Source organism: Camellia sinensis, chromosome 14 (genome assembly GCF_055761805.1).
Source record: "Camellia sinensis isolate YWXY chromosome 14, ASM5576180v1, whole genome shotgun sequence".
NCBI classification, from domain to species: domain Eukaryota; kingdom Viridiplantae; phylum Streptophyta; class Magnoliopsida; order Ericales; family Theaceae; genus Camellia; species Camellia sinensis.
Genome location: NC_138974.1, coordinates 101,256,669 through 101,271,055, shown reverse-complemented (window position 1 = coordinate 101,271,055; position 14,387 = coordinate 101,256,669). Strand labels below are relative to the sequence as shown.

At 34.1% G+C, this 14,387-nt stretch overlaps 1 protein-coding gene across 1 annotated transcript in view; it reads right to left on the bottom strand.

Moving 5' to 3' along the window:
* The window catches only part of LOC114268615 (NAD(P)-binding Rossmann-fold superfamily protein), a 51,853-nt gene extending 45,350 nt beyond the window's left edge, over nucleotides 1-6,503 (bottom strand). Inside the window, exons 1-2 of the mRNA XM_028209811.2 lie at nucleotides 5,785-6,503; nucleotides 5,541-5,681 (exon numbers count right to left, since the gene is read on the bottom strand). Of these exons, the coding sequence (XP_028065612.1) occupies nucleotides 5,541-5,681; nucleotides 5,785-5,907 (264 nt within the window). The 5' untranslated portion in view covers nucleotides 5,908-6,503. The remainder of the gene's footprint in view (nucleotides 1-5,540; nucleotides 5,682-5,784) is intronic.
* Nucleotides 6,504-14,387: the final 7,884 nt, after the last annotated feature.

The following is a 14,387-nucleotide window of genomic DNA, read 5'->3' as shown; positions in this document are numbered from 1 at the left end:
TTTTACTTTTCTTAGCAATGGGTGGAAGAGACTTGATCATCTTTAGGACTACAAGCCTGTTTGTCCCGCTAATTCTGCTAGTTACCGGAAACTTGTTGAACAAGTGCGGGTCTTCAAGTTTTTGGAAGGTCTGAATGTGGAGTTTGATCTTGTTCAGAATCGTGCGCTTGGTATGGATGTGCTTCCTTCTCTACAAGAGGCGCTTGCTTATGTGCAGAATGAGGAGAGTCGTCGTTCTGCTATGCTTCCGACTACCTCTTCTGACTGATCTGCCCTAGTTTTTGCACCCTCTAGAGATGAGGATCGTGGTTCCTATCCTCCTTTTGAGAAGGATACACTCTTTTGTGACTATTGTCATCGATCTCGCCATACCCGTGCGACTTGTTGGAAGTTGCATAGGCCGCCATCTGGGGGTCGTGGAGATTGTTCTAGTTCTCATGGGGGTCGCTCCAGTCAGTCTAGAGGCCGAGGGCCCAATGCTTGAGCTCATCATTCTGATACAGTTGAGCCACAGTCCCCAACTCCAGATATTTCTTCTGCTAATATCTCTGATTTTTCTACTTCTGAGTTAGAGGTTGCTCTTCGCCACTTGCTAGACCGTCAGGCATTTAGTTCTTCTTCAGGTAACTTTGCCCATTCAAGTAATTTAGCATCTTCTCCAAGTGCTTTCCTATCTCATCAAATATTGCCTTGTATTATCGATTCTGGTACTTCAGACCATATGTCTAGGTCTTCTGATTTGTTCTCAGCATATACCCCTTCTTCAAGCCAGGATAAAGTTCGCATTGCTGATGGTACCATTTCTTCGGTGTTTGGGAAAGGTTTAATTCATGCCACTGCTTCCCTTCCTTTGTCTTCTATACTACATGTTCCCAATTTTATTATTAATCTTTTATCTTTAAGTCGTATTACTCGGGACTTAAATTGTAGTGTGACCTTTTTTCCTGATCATTGTCTGTTTCAGGACCTTATCACGAGGAAGATGATTGGCAGTGGTAGAAATGAGAATGGTCTCTATACCCTAGATCAAGCAGACAAGCCTGCTCATTCATCCATTCAGTTACCATCTACCAAGGAAGACTTATGGCTATGGCACTATCGTCTTGGACATTCATCTTTTTTGTTTCTTAAGCATCTTTTTCCTTTAATTTTTTTGAAAAATAATTTTTTTGAGTTTCATTGTGAGTCGTGTCAACTTGACAAACAACACAGAGCTTCTTTTGCTCCTTCTATTAATAAAAGTTTAGTTTCTTTTTCATTGATTCATTCTGATGTATGGGGTTCCTCCCGTTTTGTATCTTTAACCTGGATATATCTTATGAAGGATAAATGTGAGGTTTTTTTTGTGTTTCAAAATTTTCATAAAATGATTTGCACTCAATTTGGGGTAGTTGTCAAAATTCTGCGTTCTGATAATGGGGGGAATACATTGACTCTAGCCTTGTCAGCTATTTTGCCACTCATGGTATTATTCACCAAACTTCTTGTACCAATACCCCTCAACAGAATGGTATTGCAGAGCGTAAAAACTGCCATCTTCTTGATATTACGCGTTGTCTGACCTTTGAAATGCATGTTCCTCGCTCATATTGGGGGGGAAGCTGTTCTCACGGCAGCCTTCCTCATCAATCGTCTGCCTACCCAAGTTCTTCACAAACACACTCCTCTTCAGGTTTTGTTCGCGTCCCACTCTTCTAGTTTCTCTATTCCTCCCAAAACCTTTGGGTGTGTGTGCTTTGTTCATAACCATTCTCCTACCCATGGTAAGTTGGATCCTAGGTCTCTTCGCTGTGTCTTCCTGGGTTACTCTGCCACACAAAAGGGCTACAGGTGTTATCATCCACCCTCTTATAAGTGGTCTATCTCTATGGATGTGTCTTTCTTTGAGTCTCAGTCATATTTCATGTCCTCACTGGTGCCCCAGTCATCCCTTCAAGGGGAGCCTTGGTGTGAAGCGATTCCTTCGATTCCTGTATCCCTACTTGTATCACTCCCATCATTGATTGAGCAAGATGTTAAGGGTGACTCAGCTATTGAGACTGTTGGGTCTGAATCTGAAACAACAGTGAAGGATGGCAAAGTTTATGTCAGCAACAAGGATAGAAAACAAGTTACTTGGGTACAAGAGACCAATTTGGATTCTCCATTGCTGTCTTCTCCTTCTGATGAGTGTCCAGAATCCTCTTCCGCTTATGAAACTCCTAGTAACTCTACTCTTTCTGATCTAGATGTTCCCATTGCTAATAAGAAAAGGGTTAGGCCGTGTACTCAAAATCCTATTTCTCATTTTGTCTCATGTACTAATTTATCTTCTTCCTATAAGGCTTTCGTGTCTAAAGTTTCTACTGTGAGTCTTCCTTCTAATTTTCAAGATGCTCTTTCTACTCCTGAGTGGATGCATGCCATGATGGAGGAGATGAGAGCTCTTACTAAAAATGGCACTTGGGAATTGGCTGAGTTACCTAAGGGCAAACGACCTGTTGGATGTAAATGGGTGTACACTGTGAAGCACAAAGCCGATGGTTCAATTGAACGTTACAAGGCAATATTGGTGGCCAAGAGCTTTCCGTAAACTTATGGAGTAGACTACCAGGAGACATTTGCACCTGTTGTTAAGATGAACTCTGTCAAAGTCCTTCTCTCCCTTGCCTCCAATCTCGACTGGCCTCTCCATCAATTTGATGTGAAGAATGCTTTCCTCCATGGTGATTTGGAAGAAGAAGTGTACACGGACATTCCTCCACACTTTGAGGATGTTAAAACCAAAGGAAAAGTGTGCCGACTATGCAAGTCACTTTATGGACTTAAAACAGTCTCATAGGGCTTGGTTTGAGAGATTTACTTAGGCCATGCTGCGATATGGTTTCAAACAGAGTCAAGTTGACCATACTTTGTTTGTGAAACACTCCTCCCATTGTAAGACGACAACTCTTATTGTCTATATTGATGATATTGTACTCACAAGAGATGATGTTGAGGAGGTTCCTCGGTTAAAGGAATATTTGGCCAATAAGTTTGAAATTAAAGACTTAGGCAGCTTGAAGTACTTTCTAGGTATTAAGGTTGCTCGGTCTAAAGATGGCATCTTCATATGTCAAAGAAAGTATGTGCTTGATTTGCTAAGAGAAACTGGAATGCTTGGCAGTAAAACGTGTGATACACCACTAAAGCTTGGGCTGAAGCTTAGTGAGGATCAAGGAGGCGAGCTTGTAGACAGGGGGAGGTACCAGAGGCTAGTGAGTAAGCTTATTTACTTATCTCATTTGTGTCCTGACATTGCTATCGCCGTGAGTATGGTTAGTCAGTTTATGCATGCTCCACGTGCAAGTCACTTAGAGGCAGTTATGCGGATTCTGCGGTACTTGAAGTCTTCTCCGGGAAAGGGTCTCTATATCTCCAAACATGGTCATCTGAGTGTGGAGGCATATACAAATGCTAATTGAGTTGGCTCAGTCACTGATAGATGGTCAACCTCTTGCTATTGTACCTTTGTTGGAAGAAATGCAGTAACTTGGAGAAGCAAGAAACAAAATGTAGTTGCGCGATCCAGTGCAGAGGCTGAATTCAGAGCTATGGCTCAGGGTGTGTGTGAGCTCTTCTGGATTCGTTTATTTTTTAGAGATTTGGGGATTCATAAGATAGATTCAATGAAGCTATATTGTGACAACAAGGCAACCATCAATATAGCTCACAATCCGGTCCGACATGACAGGACCAAGCATGTAGAGGTTGATAGGCATTTTATCAAGGAAAAGCTCACTAGTGGCACTATCTATACTCTATTTGTGAGGTCTAAGGACCAACTGGCTGATGTTCTCATCAAAGGATTAGGGAATAAATCATTTTGTGACATTCTCAACAAGCTGGGCATAAGAGATATCTTCACACCAGCTTGAGGGAGAGTTTTAGAATGTTGAAATATTTCCTATTTCATCATTTTGTATATTTAGTATCTTTATTTATGCCTTGAGTGCTCATGTAATTATGCGAATGAGTTAATATAAAAGAGGGTGAGATATCACTCATTTTCTCTTCTCAAAAATTACAGAAAGCACTAAAAATGATCATAAAGTTGTTGGGATGAAAGAATCTTTACCTAGTGATACTGGCTGAAACTCCAATAAGCAATTACAAATCTCTATCAATATGTCTTTGCTTCTTTACTTACTATAAATACATATATATGTTTATATATGTGTATAATTATAGCTAACCTTTATTATTTATATATGAATGTGTTTTTCCCACTTTTTTTTTGGGTGGTTATGTTTTTCCCACTCTCTCACTATGTTCTTTGATTTTCTTTTTATCATTTTCATTGGCAAAATTATTGTGGTGGGTCAATAGTAGTGAGGGTGCCATTGGTCTTGGTTTGGTAGAGAGAAAAAGAGAGAGTGTATATTGAGGGTAAATTGAGTATTTCAGAAGAAAAAATTGCTTACATCAACCAAATCAATTAGTTGACCTAAGAGAGTCAAATGTATTTTTAATAAATCTCAAGGGATATTTTTGTAATTTACTCTAATCTTCTTCGTTGTCATTGTAGTATTGTTAGATTATTTACAATATCTTTATCTTTCATTTCTTATCCTTTAATATAATTCCCTTTCTAAACCCCAGGATCTTGGATCTTGTTATCTATTGTTCTCTTTATTAATCTCATTTTTGTCTTAACTGCAAGTTAATTCCAACACTTTTCATTACGTGCTCTAGAACTTTCCTATCATAAATGTCAAATTTTCTCTTCATCAAATGGGAACATTGTGAAATTCCACACACAGTCTGCCTAATCAGAATCCGATTCTTAAGTTCCACCCTTTGACTAAGTTTGATCTCAGCATGTCGACAAATTACATAATGACGTATTCGGAATATGTATTTATGGAATTAGGGCCATGGCCTAGTGGTTGTGTAGAGGTTGCGGGTTCAAACTCTTATGGATACAAGAGTCTGATGTTTATTTGTCCCCCATTAATGGGATCGGAAGTCATTGTGTTGTGGTGATTGTTGGACTTAATTGATAGGGCCCTAGACCCTGAATTTGATCCTTTTACAATAAGCTTCTTTATATAAGAAAAATAACATAAACTTCCTAACATAATTAGACTTTCTAAATAGTAATTGAAAAGAACTTCCTAATATAATTGGTTTCCTAACATTAATTGTCCAGTTTGTTTGATATAATGTTTCTCATTTTGTAATTACTCTTCTACTTATTATTGACAAAAAAATAAAAAATAAAAAAAAACATTATGAATTTATGAATGGAAAGAAAAAGATAAGTTATAATTCGTTAACTTTTTCCCTTCCCTTTTCCTTTTCGCATACAAAACAAGCATATACAAACATTTATCTATTCCAGGTACATGCACATTAATATCTAAATGTGGACATGTTTATATATATATATATATATATATATATTACAAAATAGAACACATAGAATGGTATATGAGAAGTATATATGTGTGTGACAACATTCCTATAAAGAATAACAACTATTTAAAAAAATCAACTGAGAGAGAGAAATATATAGATGCCTGAGTTTGTCCAGCAAGAACCACTGCAACAGCAACGATGGAAGTATTCTGAATAATCTCATCAAGACCCGTGTCACCCCACTTACATTCCACTTCTGGGAAAAACTTGCGGGCAATTTCAACAGCACCTCTAGCCGATTCCTGAATACAAAGCACACATTCATAATCCATAACCCCGTTCTATTTACCTGTTTGGTTACCAAGAAAATTGCAAAAAGAAAAAAGAAAGCGAAAACATGGGTACCTCAGTACGGCTCCAAATTGCTTTGAGAACAACAAGGTCGGAGATCTCAGTTAATCTTGGGATGTATTGAGTTCTGACGAAAATGCCAGCGCCAAGAATGGCGATCTGAGGTGGCTTCGTCATCTTCCCCAGATCACTGAGTAAATCGATATGATCGAATCAACAATGAGATAGATATGTACATATGTATATGGGTAGGCAATCAGAATCACTGTTTGGAATTAAATCTATGTAAAACGAAAGGAATTTATGGTTTGATGTGGGGTGATTTGGAGAAATAGCGACTCATACTAGTCACGCAGTGAGGCGAAGGGGCAAGGGAAGAGGCAAAGGGGGCAAGGGAAGGGAAGGGATAATTTTGTTTGATTAACGGTAAATCCTATTTTCACATACTTTAACGACTCAGTCTACATTTTTCTTAGTATACATTTTATTATTATAAACAATTCACACATTAAAAATTATAATTATACTCTTACTCATAATTATTATATAAATGGCATTCAATTTTCTTTTTTATCTACTTGTTGAGTGATTTTACTTTTAAATTTATAGATTTACGTGAAGATCATGTAAGTCCATAGTGTGAAATGAAATGAAGTGAAACAAAATACTCTATTGAAGACTTTTATTGATTTATGTGAAGATCATGTAAGACCAACAGTGTGAGATGAAATGAAGTGAAAACAAAGTACTCTATTGAAAACCTTTATTAAAAACCCTATTGAACCTCTATTAAAAATACCATTAAAAACTCTTCAAAATATTGTTGAAGATATGACATCTTTTCATTTGTTATTGCATTTACCGTTCCCAGATTTCTGTGCACTTCATCGTCATAAAACTCTCTTCTTCATTTTTTATGTTTTTCAGTTTAGGGATTTCAGCATTGGTTTTTTGAAATTATACATTTAATTCGAAACTTAACTTCCGAATAAAAGTAATTAGTTCAACAAATTTGTTCCGAAAAAAATAAAAATAAAATTTTTTGGCAGCTGATGTCCAAATATAATGAAAGAGATGTCTAAATATAATGAAATAATTCGGCACTGGTTGTTCGACTGAAATCCGGAAAAAAAAAAAAAAAAAAAAAAAAAAAAAAAAAAGAAGCACTGCACGAAAAAACTAACATTTCAACACTAATAGAGTATAAAATCTAGAGATTAAAGCAATATCAGAGTTGTTATGAGAGTATTACTTTGCAAGGAATAGAGGAGCATAAAATGTGTAGTAAGCAAAATGACAACAATGGAAAAACTAGGGTTCAGTTTTTTTTTAACTCAAAATGTGTACAATGCGATTTTTTTGTTTTTAAAAGATGTGTACAAAGAATATTTTCATATAATATTATGCGTGTTAGTAGATGTCCATTATAATCATTTTAGTTTAGGATATAATTGTCATTAAAATAATATTTTATTAAGTTTGTGTATTGAGATAATTAGGTGTATAGAAATAGAATTTCCCTTGATTAACCCATGGTTAAATGATGAAAATGAACCCATTTGACCTTTTAATTGTGATATATTTAATTTTAAATTTTGAATTTTATTTTAAATAAAAATAATTGAAGATATTATTGCTTCATTTCAAGAGCAAAGCCATCAATTTCATAAAATATAAAACTAGTTTGATAAAAATAAATGTCCAAAAATTATTTTTGAATTTTTAAAAATTATTTCTACTCACAAAAAGATAAAATTATATAAAAATAATTAATCTTTTACATTTTTATTTTCTTACCAAATTAATTTTTAGTATGTGTTTGGATGATAATCCTGTAATTGGTGGTTTTTTTGTTAATATTTTTAGATAGTTATTATGTAATAGATGAATATATTTGTTGTTAACAGGTTTTTTGGATGGTTATTATGTAATGAATGGTTTATTATGTTTTTAGTTTGTAATCTATATGTTTAATATACGAAATTTTTTAGTTTTGAATTTTTTTAATTTAATGGATTGGTTTAATATTTATATCAAGGTTGTTGCCATGCTTGAGTTTTGAAAAAATAAAAACTAATTTAACAAAAATAAATATCCAAAAAAATTATTTTAAAATATTTTTCTACCCTCCCAAAAGATAAAATTATATAAAAATGATATTTTTTTAAAAAAAATTTCACAAATTTAATTTTAAGTTTCTTAGAAAAGATTTATGAAAATGGTTCTTAAAAACCAAACCAAATAAAATTTTATAACCAAGAAAGTTCCGGCATTATTTATTAAAAAAAAATTACATTTCAAATAATATAAAGTTAAGCATCATAAAATAAGTTGTATGACGATTTTACCCTTCAAATGAACCGTTTGCAAATGAAACATCTTTGATTGTTTTTATTTGGAACAAGATTCAAAATTCAAGATCAAATATATCATAATTGAAAAGTTAAGGATTAAAGTGACACAAGCCCCAAATTACAAGGACTGTTAGTGTAATTTATCCCAAAAACAAGGGTTGAACATCTAAATATTTTGCATATCTTATATTAAAATTTAAATTATTTTAAATAGTTATATTTGGAAAGTTGGTTATGCTAAATTAGCTCATTAAAAGATAAAATATGCTAATTCAATCAACAAGATAAAATGTCACATTCAAATTATAATTATTTCATTTTTTTCTCTCACAATCATCACATTCAAATTAAGAAAAGTCAAAAATTTATCCTAAACAAAACTTTTTTAGTCAAGCTAAATTAATTCTTCTCAAACAACGGCTCGAAATCTTAGAGAGATACATAGCACACCTCGCAAATCGATTCAGTCTCAATTCTCTCCACTCAACTTCTCACAGAGAGCAGCACAACAAATTTAACCTCTCTCATCGGAGGCCACTGTGAAATCCTGTATTTTTAAGGTATTAAATATTTTAATAAAAGATAAGTTTGGTTTTGAATTTTTAAAAATAATTTTCTTCGTGTTCAATTCATATTTTTTTTAAATTATTTTATAAAATATTTTAATCAATTTTTTTTATTTTTAAATCCACGTAAAAAATAAAAAATTTCTCCAAAAACTTTTTAAAATTCATTGAATATAACAAAATATGAAAATATATTGAATTCTCAATTTTTTTATATTTTTTGTATTTAGTGAATTTTTTTAATTTTTTTTACAAATATTATACTTTTTAAACGTATTTAGATTAAGTGTACTTAAAAAATAAAAAATTTGCCCTAAAAACAATATATATATATATATATATATATGAAAAATAAAAAACTCAATCTTTTGAAAAGTTGACTTAATTTTCTAGAACCAAACATGATAATCTGCGTTTTATTTCATATAGTAGTTTGGTGGTGAAATTTTTAAATGAGAATTTAACTTATTTTGTCTCTTTTTGTCTTTACTTCGTTGTTATTTTATTCATCTCTTTTGTTTTCTTTTCTTTTTTTTTTTTTATTTTTTATTTCCATCATCCATTCATCAATTTTTTCATCAAGGTCATGCCTTGCCATACCATCACATCTTTCATTTTCTGTCTTTTGCTTTTTATTTATTTAATTTTTGTTCCCCTCCAAGTTTTCTTGGGGCCACTAATCTTTTCCATTATTCAAGCTTGGAATTGGAAACAACTAATTTAACTTTTTCTTTTTTTTTCACTAATTTAACCTAATTAAATTAGTTTCATTTAGGATATGATAGTTGTGAGATAAAAAGTAAAATAATTATGATTTAGATGTGACATTTTGTCTTATTAACTAAATTAGCATATTTTATTTTTTTATGCTTATTTAGTCACTTTAGCTCTTGTCAAATGAGGCCTAAGTCACAAATTGAAAAAACAATCACGTACACTTTTCTCTCTCTCTCTCTCCCTCTCTCTGTTTGTAATACTAATTTTAAAATTAGATTGGGAGTGTTTAGAGTGAGATTTAGTGATCTTAAAATGAGAGTTGTTGATCTTGCCAAACCTTACATACCTTATACCTTAAAATTTTTAATTTATCAAATTTTGAGATATATGGAGAAATCTCAAATGATTAAAGTATTGGTGATGAAGGAATTTAGCATCAAGTGACCATGGAATTGTTTTGATGTAACTGGGTGGTATACAATATGGTTTCTTTAAATATCTTTGCAAAAAGTTTTTATTTTAATTACCTTTAATTTGTATTGCTCTGAATTATTCTGATCATTTGATAAATTCTGTGAAATTATTCTATGTTCATACTGTAGACATCTTATTTTGACTGGCCCTAAAACTTGAGCGCTTCACTCTAGGCACTCGATGATGAAAACCAAAACGCGCAATCCTTCGATTTCTGCAGTAGAAAAGTTATATCTAAGAGTAGATTCCAACCTTACTTTCATTTTGGCCAACTATTTTTAGATCGTTAAAACCATTTTCTAAATGTTTTTAGCCATGTATAATCCAATCATTTCTATAATGTTCAAGCTCACTTTTCAAATCAAAACATTGCACTTTTCGATAACTGGTTAAAGACAGAGTGGAAATGAATGGAAATGAGGAGAATCCTCTAGAAAAACCCAATTTTCCCTTCATTTTTGCCCTAGTCGTACAGAACTTGCGAAGTCGTACAAAATTTTTGTTTGGCCATACAATTTTGTACAGGCCAAACAAGAATTAATGGCCGAATAAGGTTTGTCTGGCTAGGCAATTTTGTTGAGAAATAGAGCAATTTCTAGAAAATGGTCCCCCCATACAAGTGGAGGTGTCACCTCCGCAATTCTCAGGGGAATTGCAGAGCAAGCAACCTCTTGGCTTATAAAAGCACCCTTGTTTCAAGAAGACAAAAGGTTGGAAGGTTTTGTAAGGTTTACAAGAGTATAGAGACGCCCATTTTGATTTCAAAGCTTTTGGAACTTCAATTTCTCTCTTTATACATACACCTATAGATACACCTCCATTAGAGCTTAGATTGAAGCTTTTCTTGGTAGAGATTCAAAGAAGATTTCAGAAGTTTGAGGGTGTCTAGAGTGGAGCCTGCTAATCAATGAGATCTTCCCCTTTGCTTGAGGTAAGGTAAACTCTTGAACTTTCTCTCCTATTTTCTTTCTTTCTTTTTTTTTCCTCTCTTGCCAAACACTCTAAATTTATGAATTATTTTGTTCAAGATGTGATTGGGCCTTGTGGATAGTTGAGGGATTAGCCACCCCTACCTAGGATTGTTGGAGTTGATTTAATTATAGTTTTCTTGCACTTTCTCTCTCATTTTCTCACCTCCCAAATGTAGACACTCCATTTTGACTGACTCTAAGACTTCAGGAGCTTGCAAGTCTCCTGATGATGAAATGGTAAAATACTTCAATTTTAGAATGTTCGAGGATGTTTGGAGTTGTAATATGAACCTTTTTTTAGCCAAAAATCAACTTTTTACAAAAATGACCATTACCACTGGACCCATTTTTAGCTGAAAACCAACCTTTTAACCCTGAGAATGAGGAGAAAGCCCGGTTGTCCTTTGATCAAAAGTATTTTTCAAAATTAGTGGCCTATTTTATCAAAAACATTTATCAAAATACAATTCGGCCTTACTTGTACCACAAGCAAGCGAAGGGTATGAGACCCCGCACTTGTGTATGCATGCATGTGCACGTTAGATGAGAGTGCTCATTTGTTCATAATCATTGCACGTGCGCACGAAGTTGGTGTGTGTGCACATTGTAGTATTGCAGACCTAGGTATGAAAACTTAATCTGGGTGTATTTTTTGTGGGTATGGCAGAAGGGAAAGCGATGAAACCCTAGAAGGGTTCCAGAGCCTCCCCCCTAGCTATATAAATAGAGCCTCTCCCTCTCTCTTTGAAGGAGGTTAAGAAATTGAGCCACTTTTTGAGATTTCAAGAGAGAAACACCACCCGACTCCCTCGTTTTGCCTTAGCTTCGAATTCCCACACCTCAAAGTAACTCTAAACCTCTGAAAAATATCTAAGGACTGAAGAACTTAACCCTAACTCCGAAACCAAGCTTGAAAGAGGCTTGCATGCAAGGAACTCGATTTTTCTCGCTTTCTTTCGTGTTTTCTCTTCGGTTTACATAAACGAGCAGGTAAATCCTCATGTTCTTTTAATTTCAGTACCTCTCTTAGCCTATTTTTAGTGATTAATCTTAGCTAGGGTGTTCATTCATCATTACATCATGTAGTTTGTTAGTTTTTCTACCATTTTTTGGTTATTTTCATGTCTTTTCTCTCTACCTTGTTAGGACAACATGTTTAAGATCATTTAATCATGTAAAAATCATGTGGTAGGCCCGGTTTGAATCATCATGTAAACAACTTATATTATTGTTTTTCTTTCCATTATGTGCTATTTGCTTTTCTTGCATAATCATTATGTTAATAGCCTCAAACCGAGCCTAGGTTCATATTTTGTATGTATTAGTTGCTTTTGGGTCATGTTTATTTCGTGCATGCATATAAGATACTGAAAGTAGGCGATTGGTTAAGTCCTTTTTTCCTTCTTAGAATGTGCCTGATATTTGCATTGTTTTTCAATTATGCAAGTTTATATGCTCTTTATATGTAAAATTGGTTGTTTTGGATGTTTTACAAGTGTTATTCATCTTAGTTCAAGTTGATAGCCACGTTTTATTTAAAACCCATTTTTTTGTGGAAAATCTTTATTTTACTAAAAAATATGGCTTTATTCTTGTAACTAAATGAATGATACTTAGGCACTATCTGGCATAAACTAAGTGCACTTATTTGGCTCACATCACCTCGCCATTTTTCTACACATCTTTTTGTAAAAAATCAAAAAGTATACTTATTTAGATCATTCCAAACAATCCCTTATTTTTTCTTAAATCACGTAGTTATAGGTTAGTTAAGGGTTTTATGGTTTAAATTGAATTTGTATGAATAATTAACCACTAAAATCATAAAATAGAAAATGAGTAGAGGCCAATCTTCGGATTGGGAAAAAAGGGAGTGCGTCCATGAAAATGGCCTTCTCCTTTTGTATTGAAGCTCTCGAACCTAGAATTTTCTTGGTGGTGACAGATTGGGCCTTAACTTAGTTTTCATTGTTAAATGTTTCTTAAGTCTTCTTTAAAAATTACGTGGCGACTCTTTGTTGGTCAAAACAAGTCGATGTGGAATGCATGCCTTGGACTAGAAAAAGGCACGACACCCATGGTTGGTGACTCTATTGGAGAATTAAGTTAGCTTGACTTAAAAAAATTTATTTTATGAAATTAGTGGTTAATTGTTAATTGCATTGCATCATTTTAGAACTAAGGAAACTTACTTTGTTGCATAATATCCCAAACACTATTCGCGGGCTATGCTATGTCAATAAAGCAAGCGTTAGATTATGCTATTAGTACTGTTTGATCATGCCCTTGTGGTATGAGAGGTATATTGATAGTAATAACTAATGTACTTTTTTGTGACCGAACCTACTTTTTGCATATAGAAAGCATTAGCGCTTTCCAAACGAGGACAGGATACCTTCTTTTCTAGGATTGTGTTGTTGCCTTTTTGTATGATTTAGTGAATCCTATATCTCATTTCCAAATTAGGATAGAGCAAACTTATCCCCAAATAAGCATGAATGCAAATTATATGCTTATGTGGTATCTTGTCTTGAATGGAAATGGTTTGATTTGATTTCAAATATCAACGGTCAAAAAAGGTAGTGATTTCACTACAAGAAAAAGAAAATTTGGGAAATATGATATGGCAATGATTTGATTCTGGGCAATTTGAGTTATTCTAAGCAGTAATTCAATTCCAAATTTTTGAGAGGTCATATTTGGCAGTGATTTGATTTGATTTTGATTTTGTCAATCAATGGTAAATTAGGGGGTAGTTTCCCAATTTAAAGGATTTGAGTCTGAATTTGAAATCTTACCCTAGTGATCAACTGAAAATGATTGCCTCTTCAAAATTTAAAACCCCAAGCAAATATGTGATCAAAAGACAACTTCTAAAAAGAAAAAAAAAAAAAAAAAAAAAAACTTTCCAAATTAAGTAGATCCTTGGAGATTATGAAGGGTGTTTGAGATACATTCCGTCACTCGGAGTACGAAATGCACCTCGTTTCCCGTGCCCGGGCTAACTCCTATTCCGAACACGATGCAATATGCATGACATGCATGAAATGCAACTAAGATACAATCCTAACATACACAATGCTATGGAATGACATGCCTCGAAATACGTGCACACGGGCACGCAAACCGAGAAAATGACAGAATGCGATCTAAGATACAACCTAGTATACACTATGCTGTAAAAATGAGATGCCTCGAAATGCGTGCACACGGGCACGCAAACCGAGAAAATGACAGAATGCGATCTAAGATACAACCTAGTATGCACTATGCTGTAAAAATGAGATGCCTCAAAATGCATGCACACAGGCACGCAAACTGAGAAAATGACAGAATGCGATCTAAGATACAACCTAGTATGCACTATGCTGTAAAAATGAGATGCCTCGAAATGCGTGCACACAGGCACGCAAACTGAGAAAATGACAGACGCAATGTAAATGACATGGAAATATGATATGGGCTTACACTAACATGAGAGCGCCTCAGCCACACTCACATGAGAGGCCGATGGATGAAAATGAAGTGCCTCGAAATGCGTGCACACGGGCACGCAAACCGAGGCGATGACATAC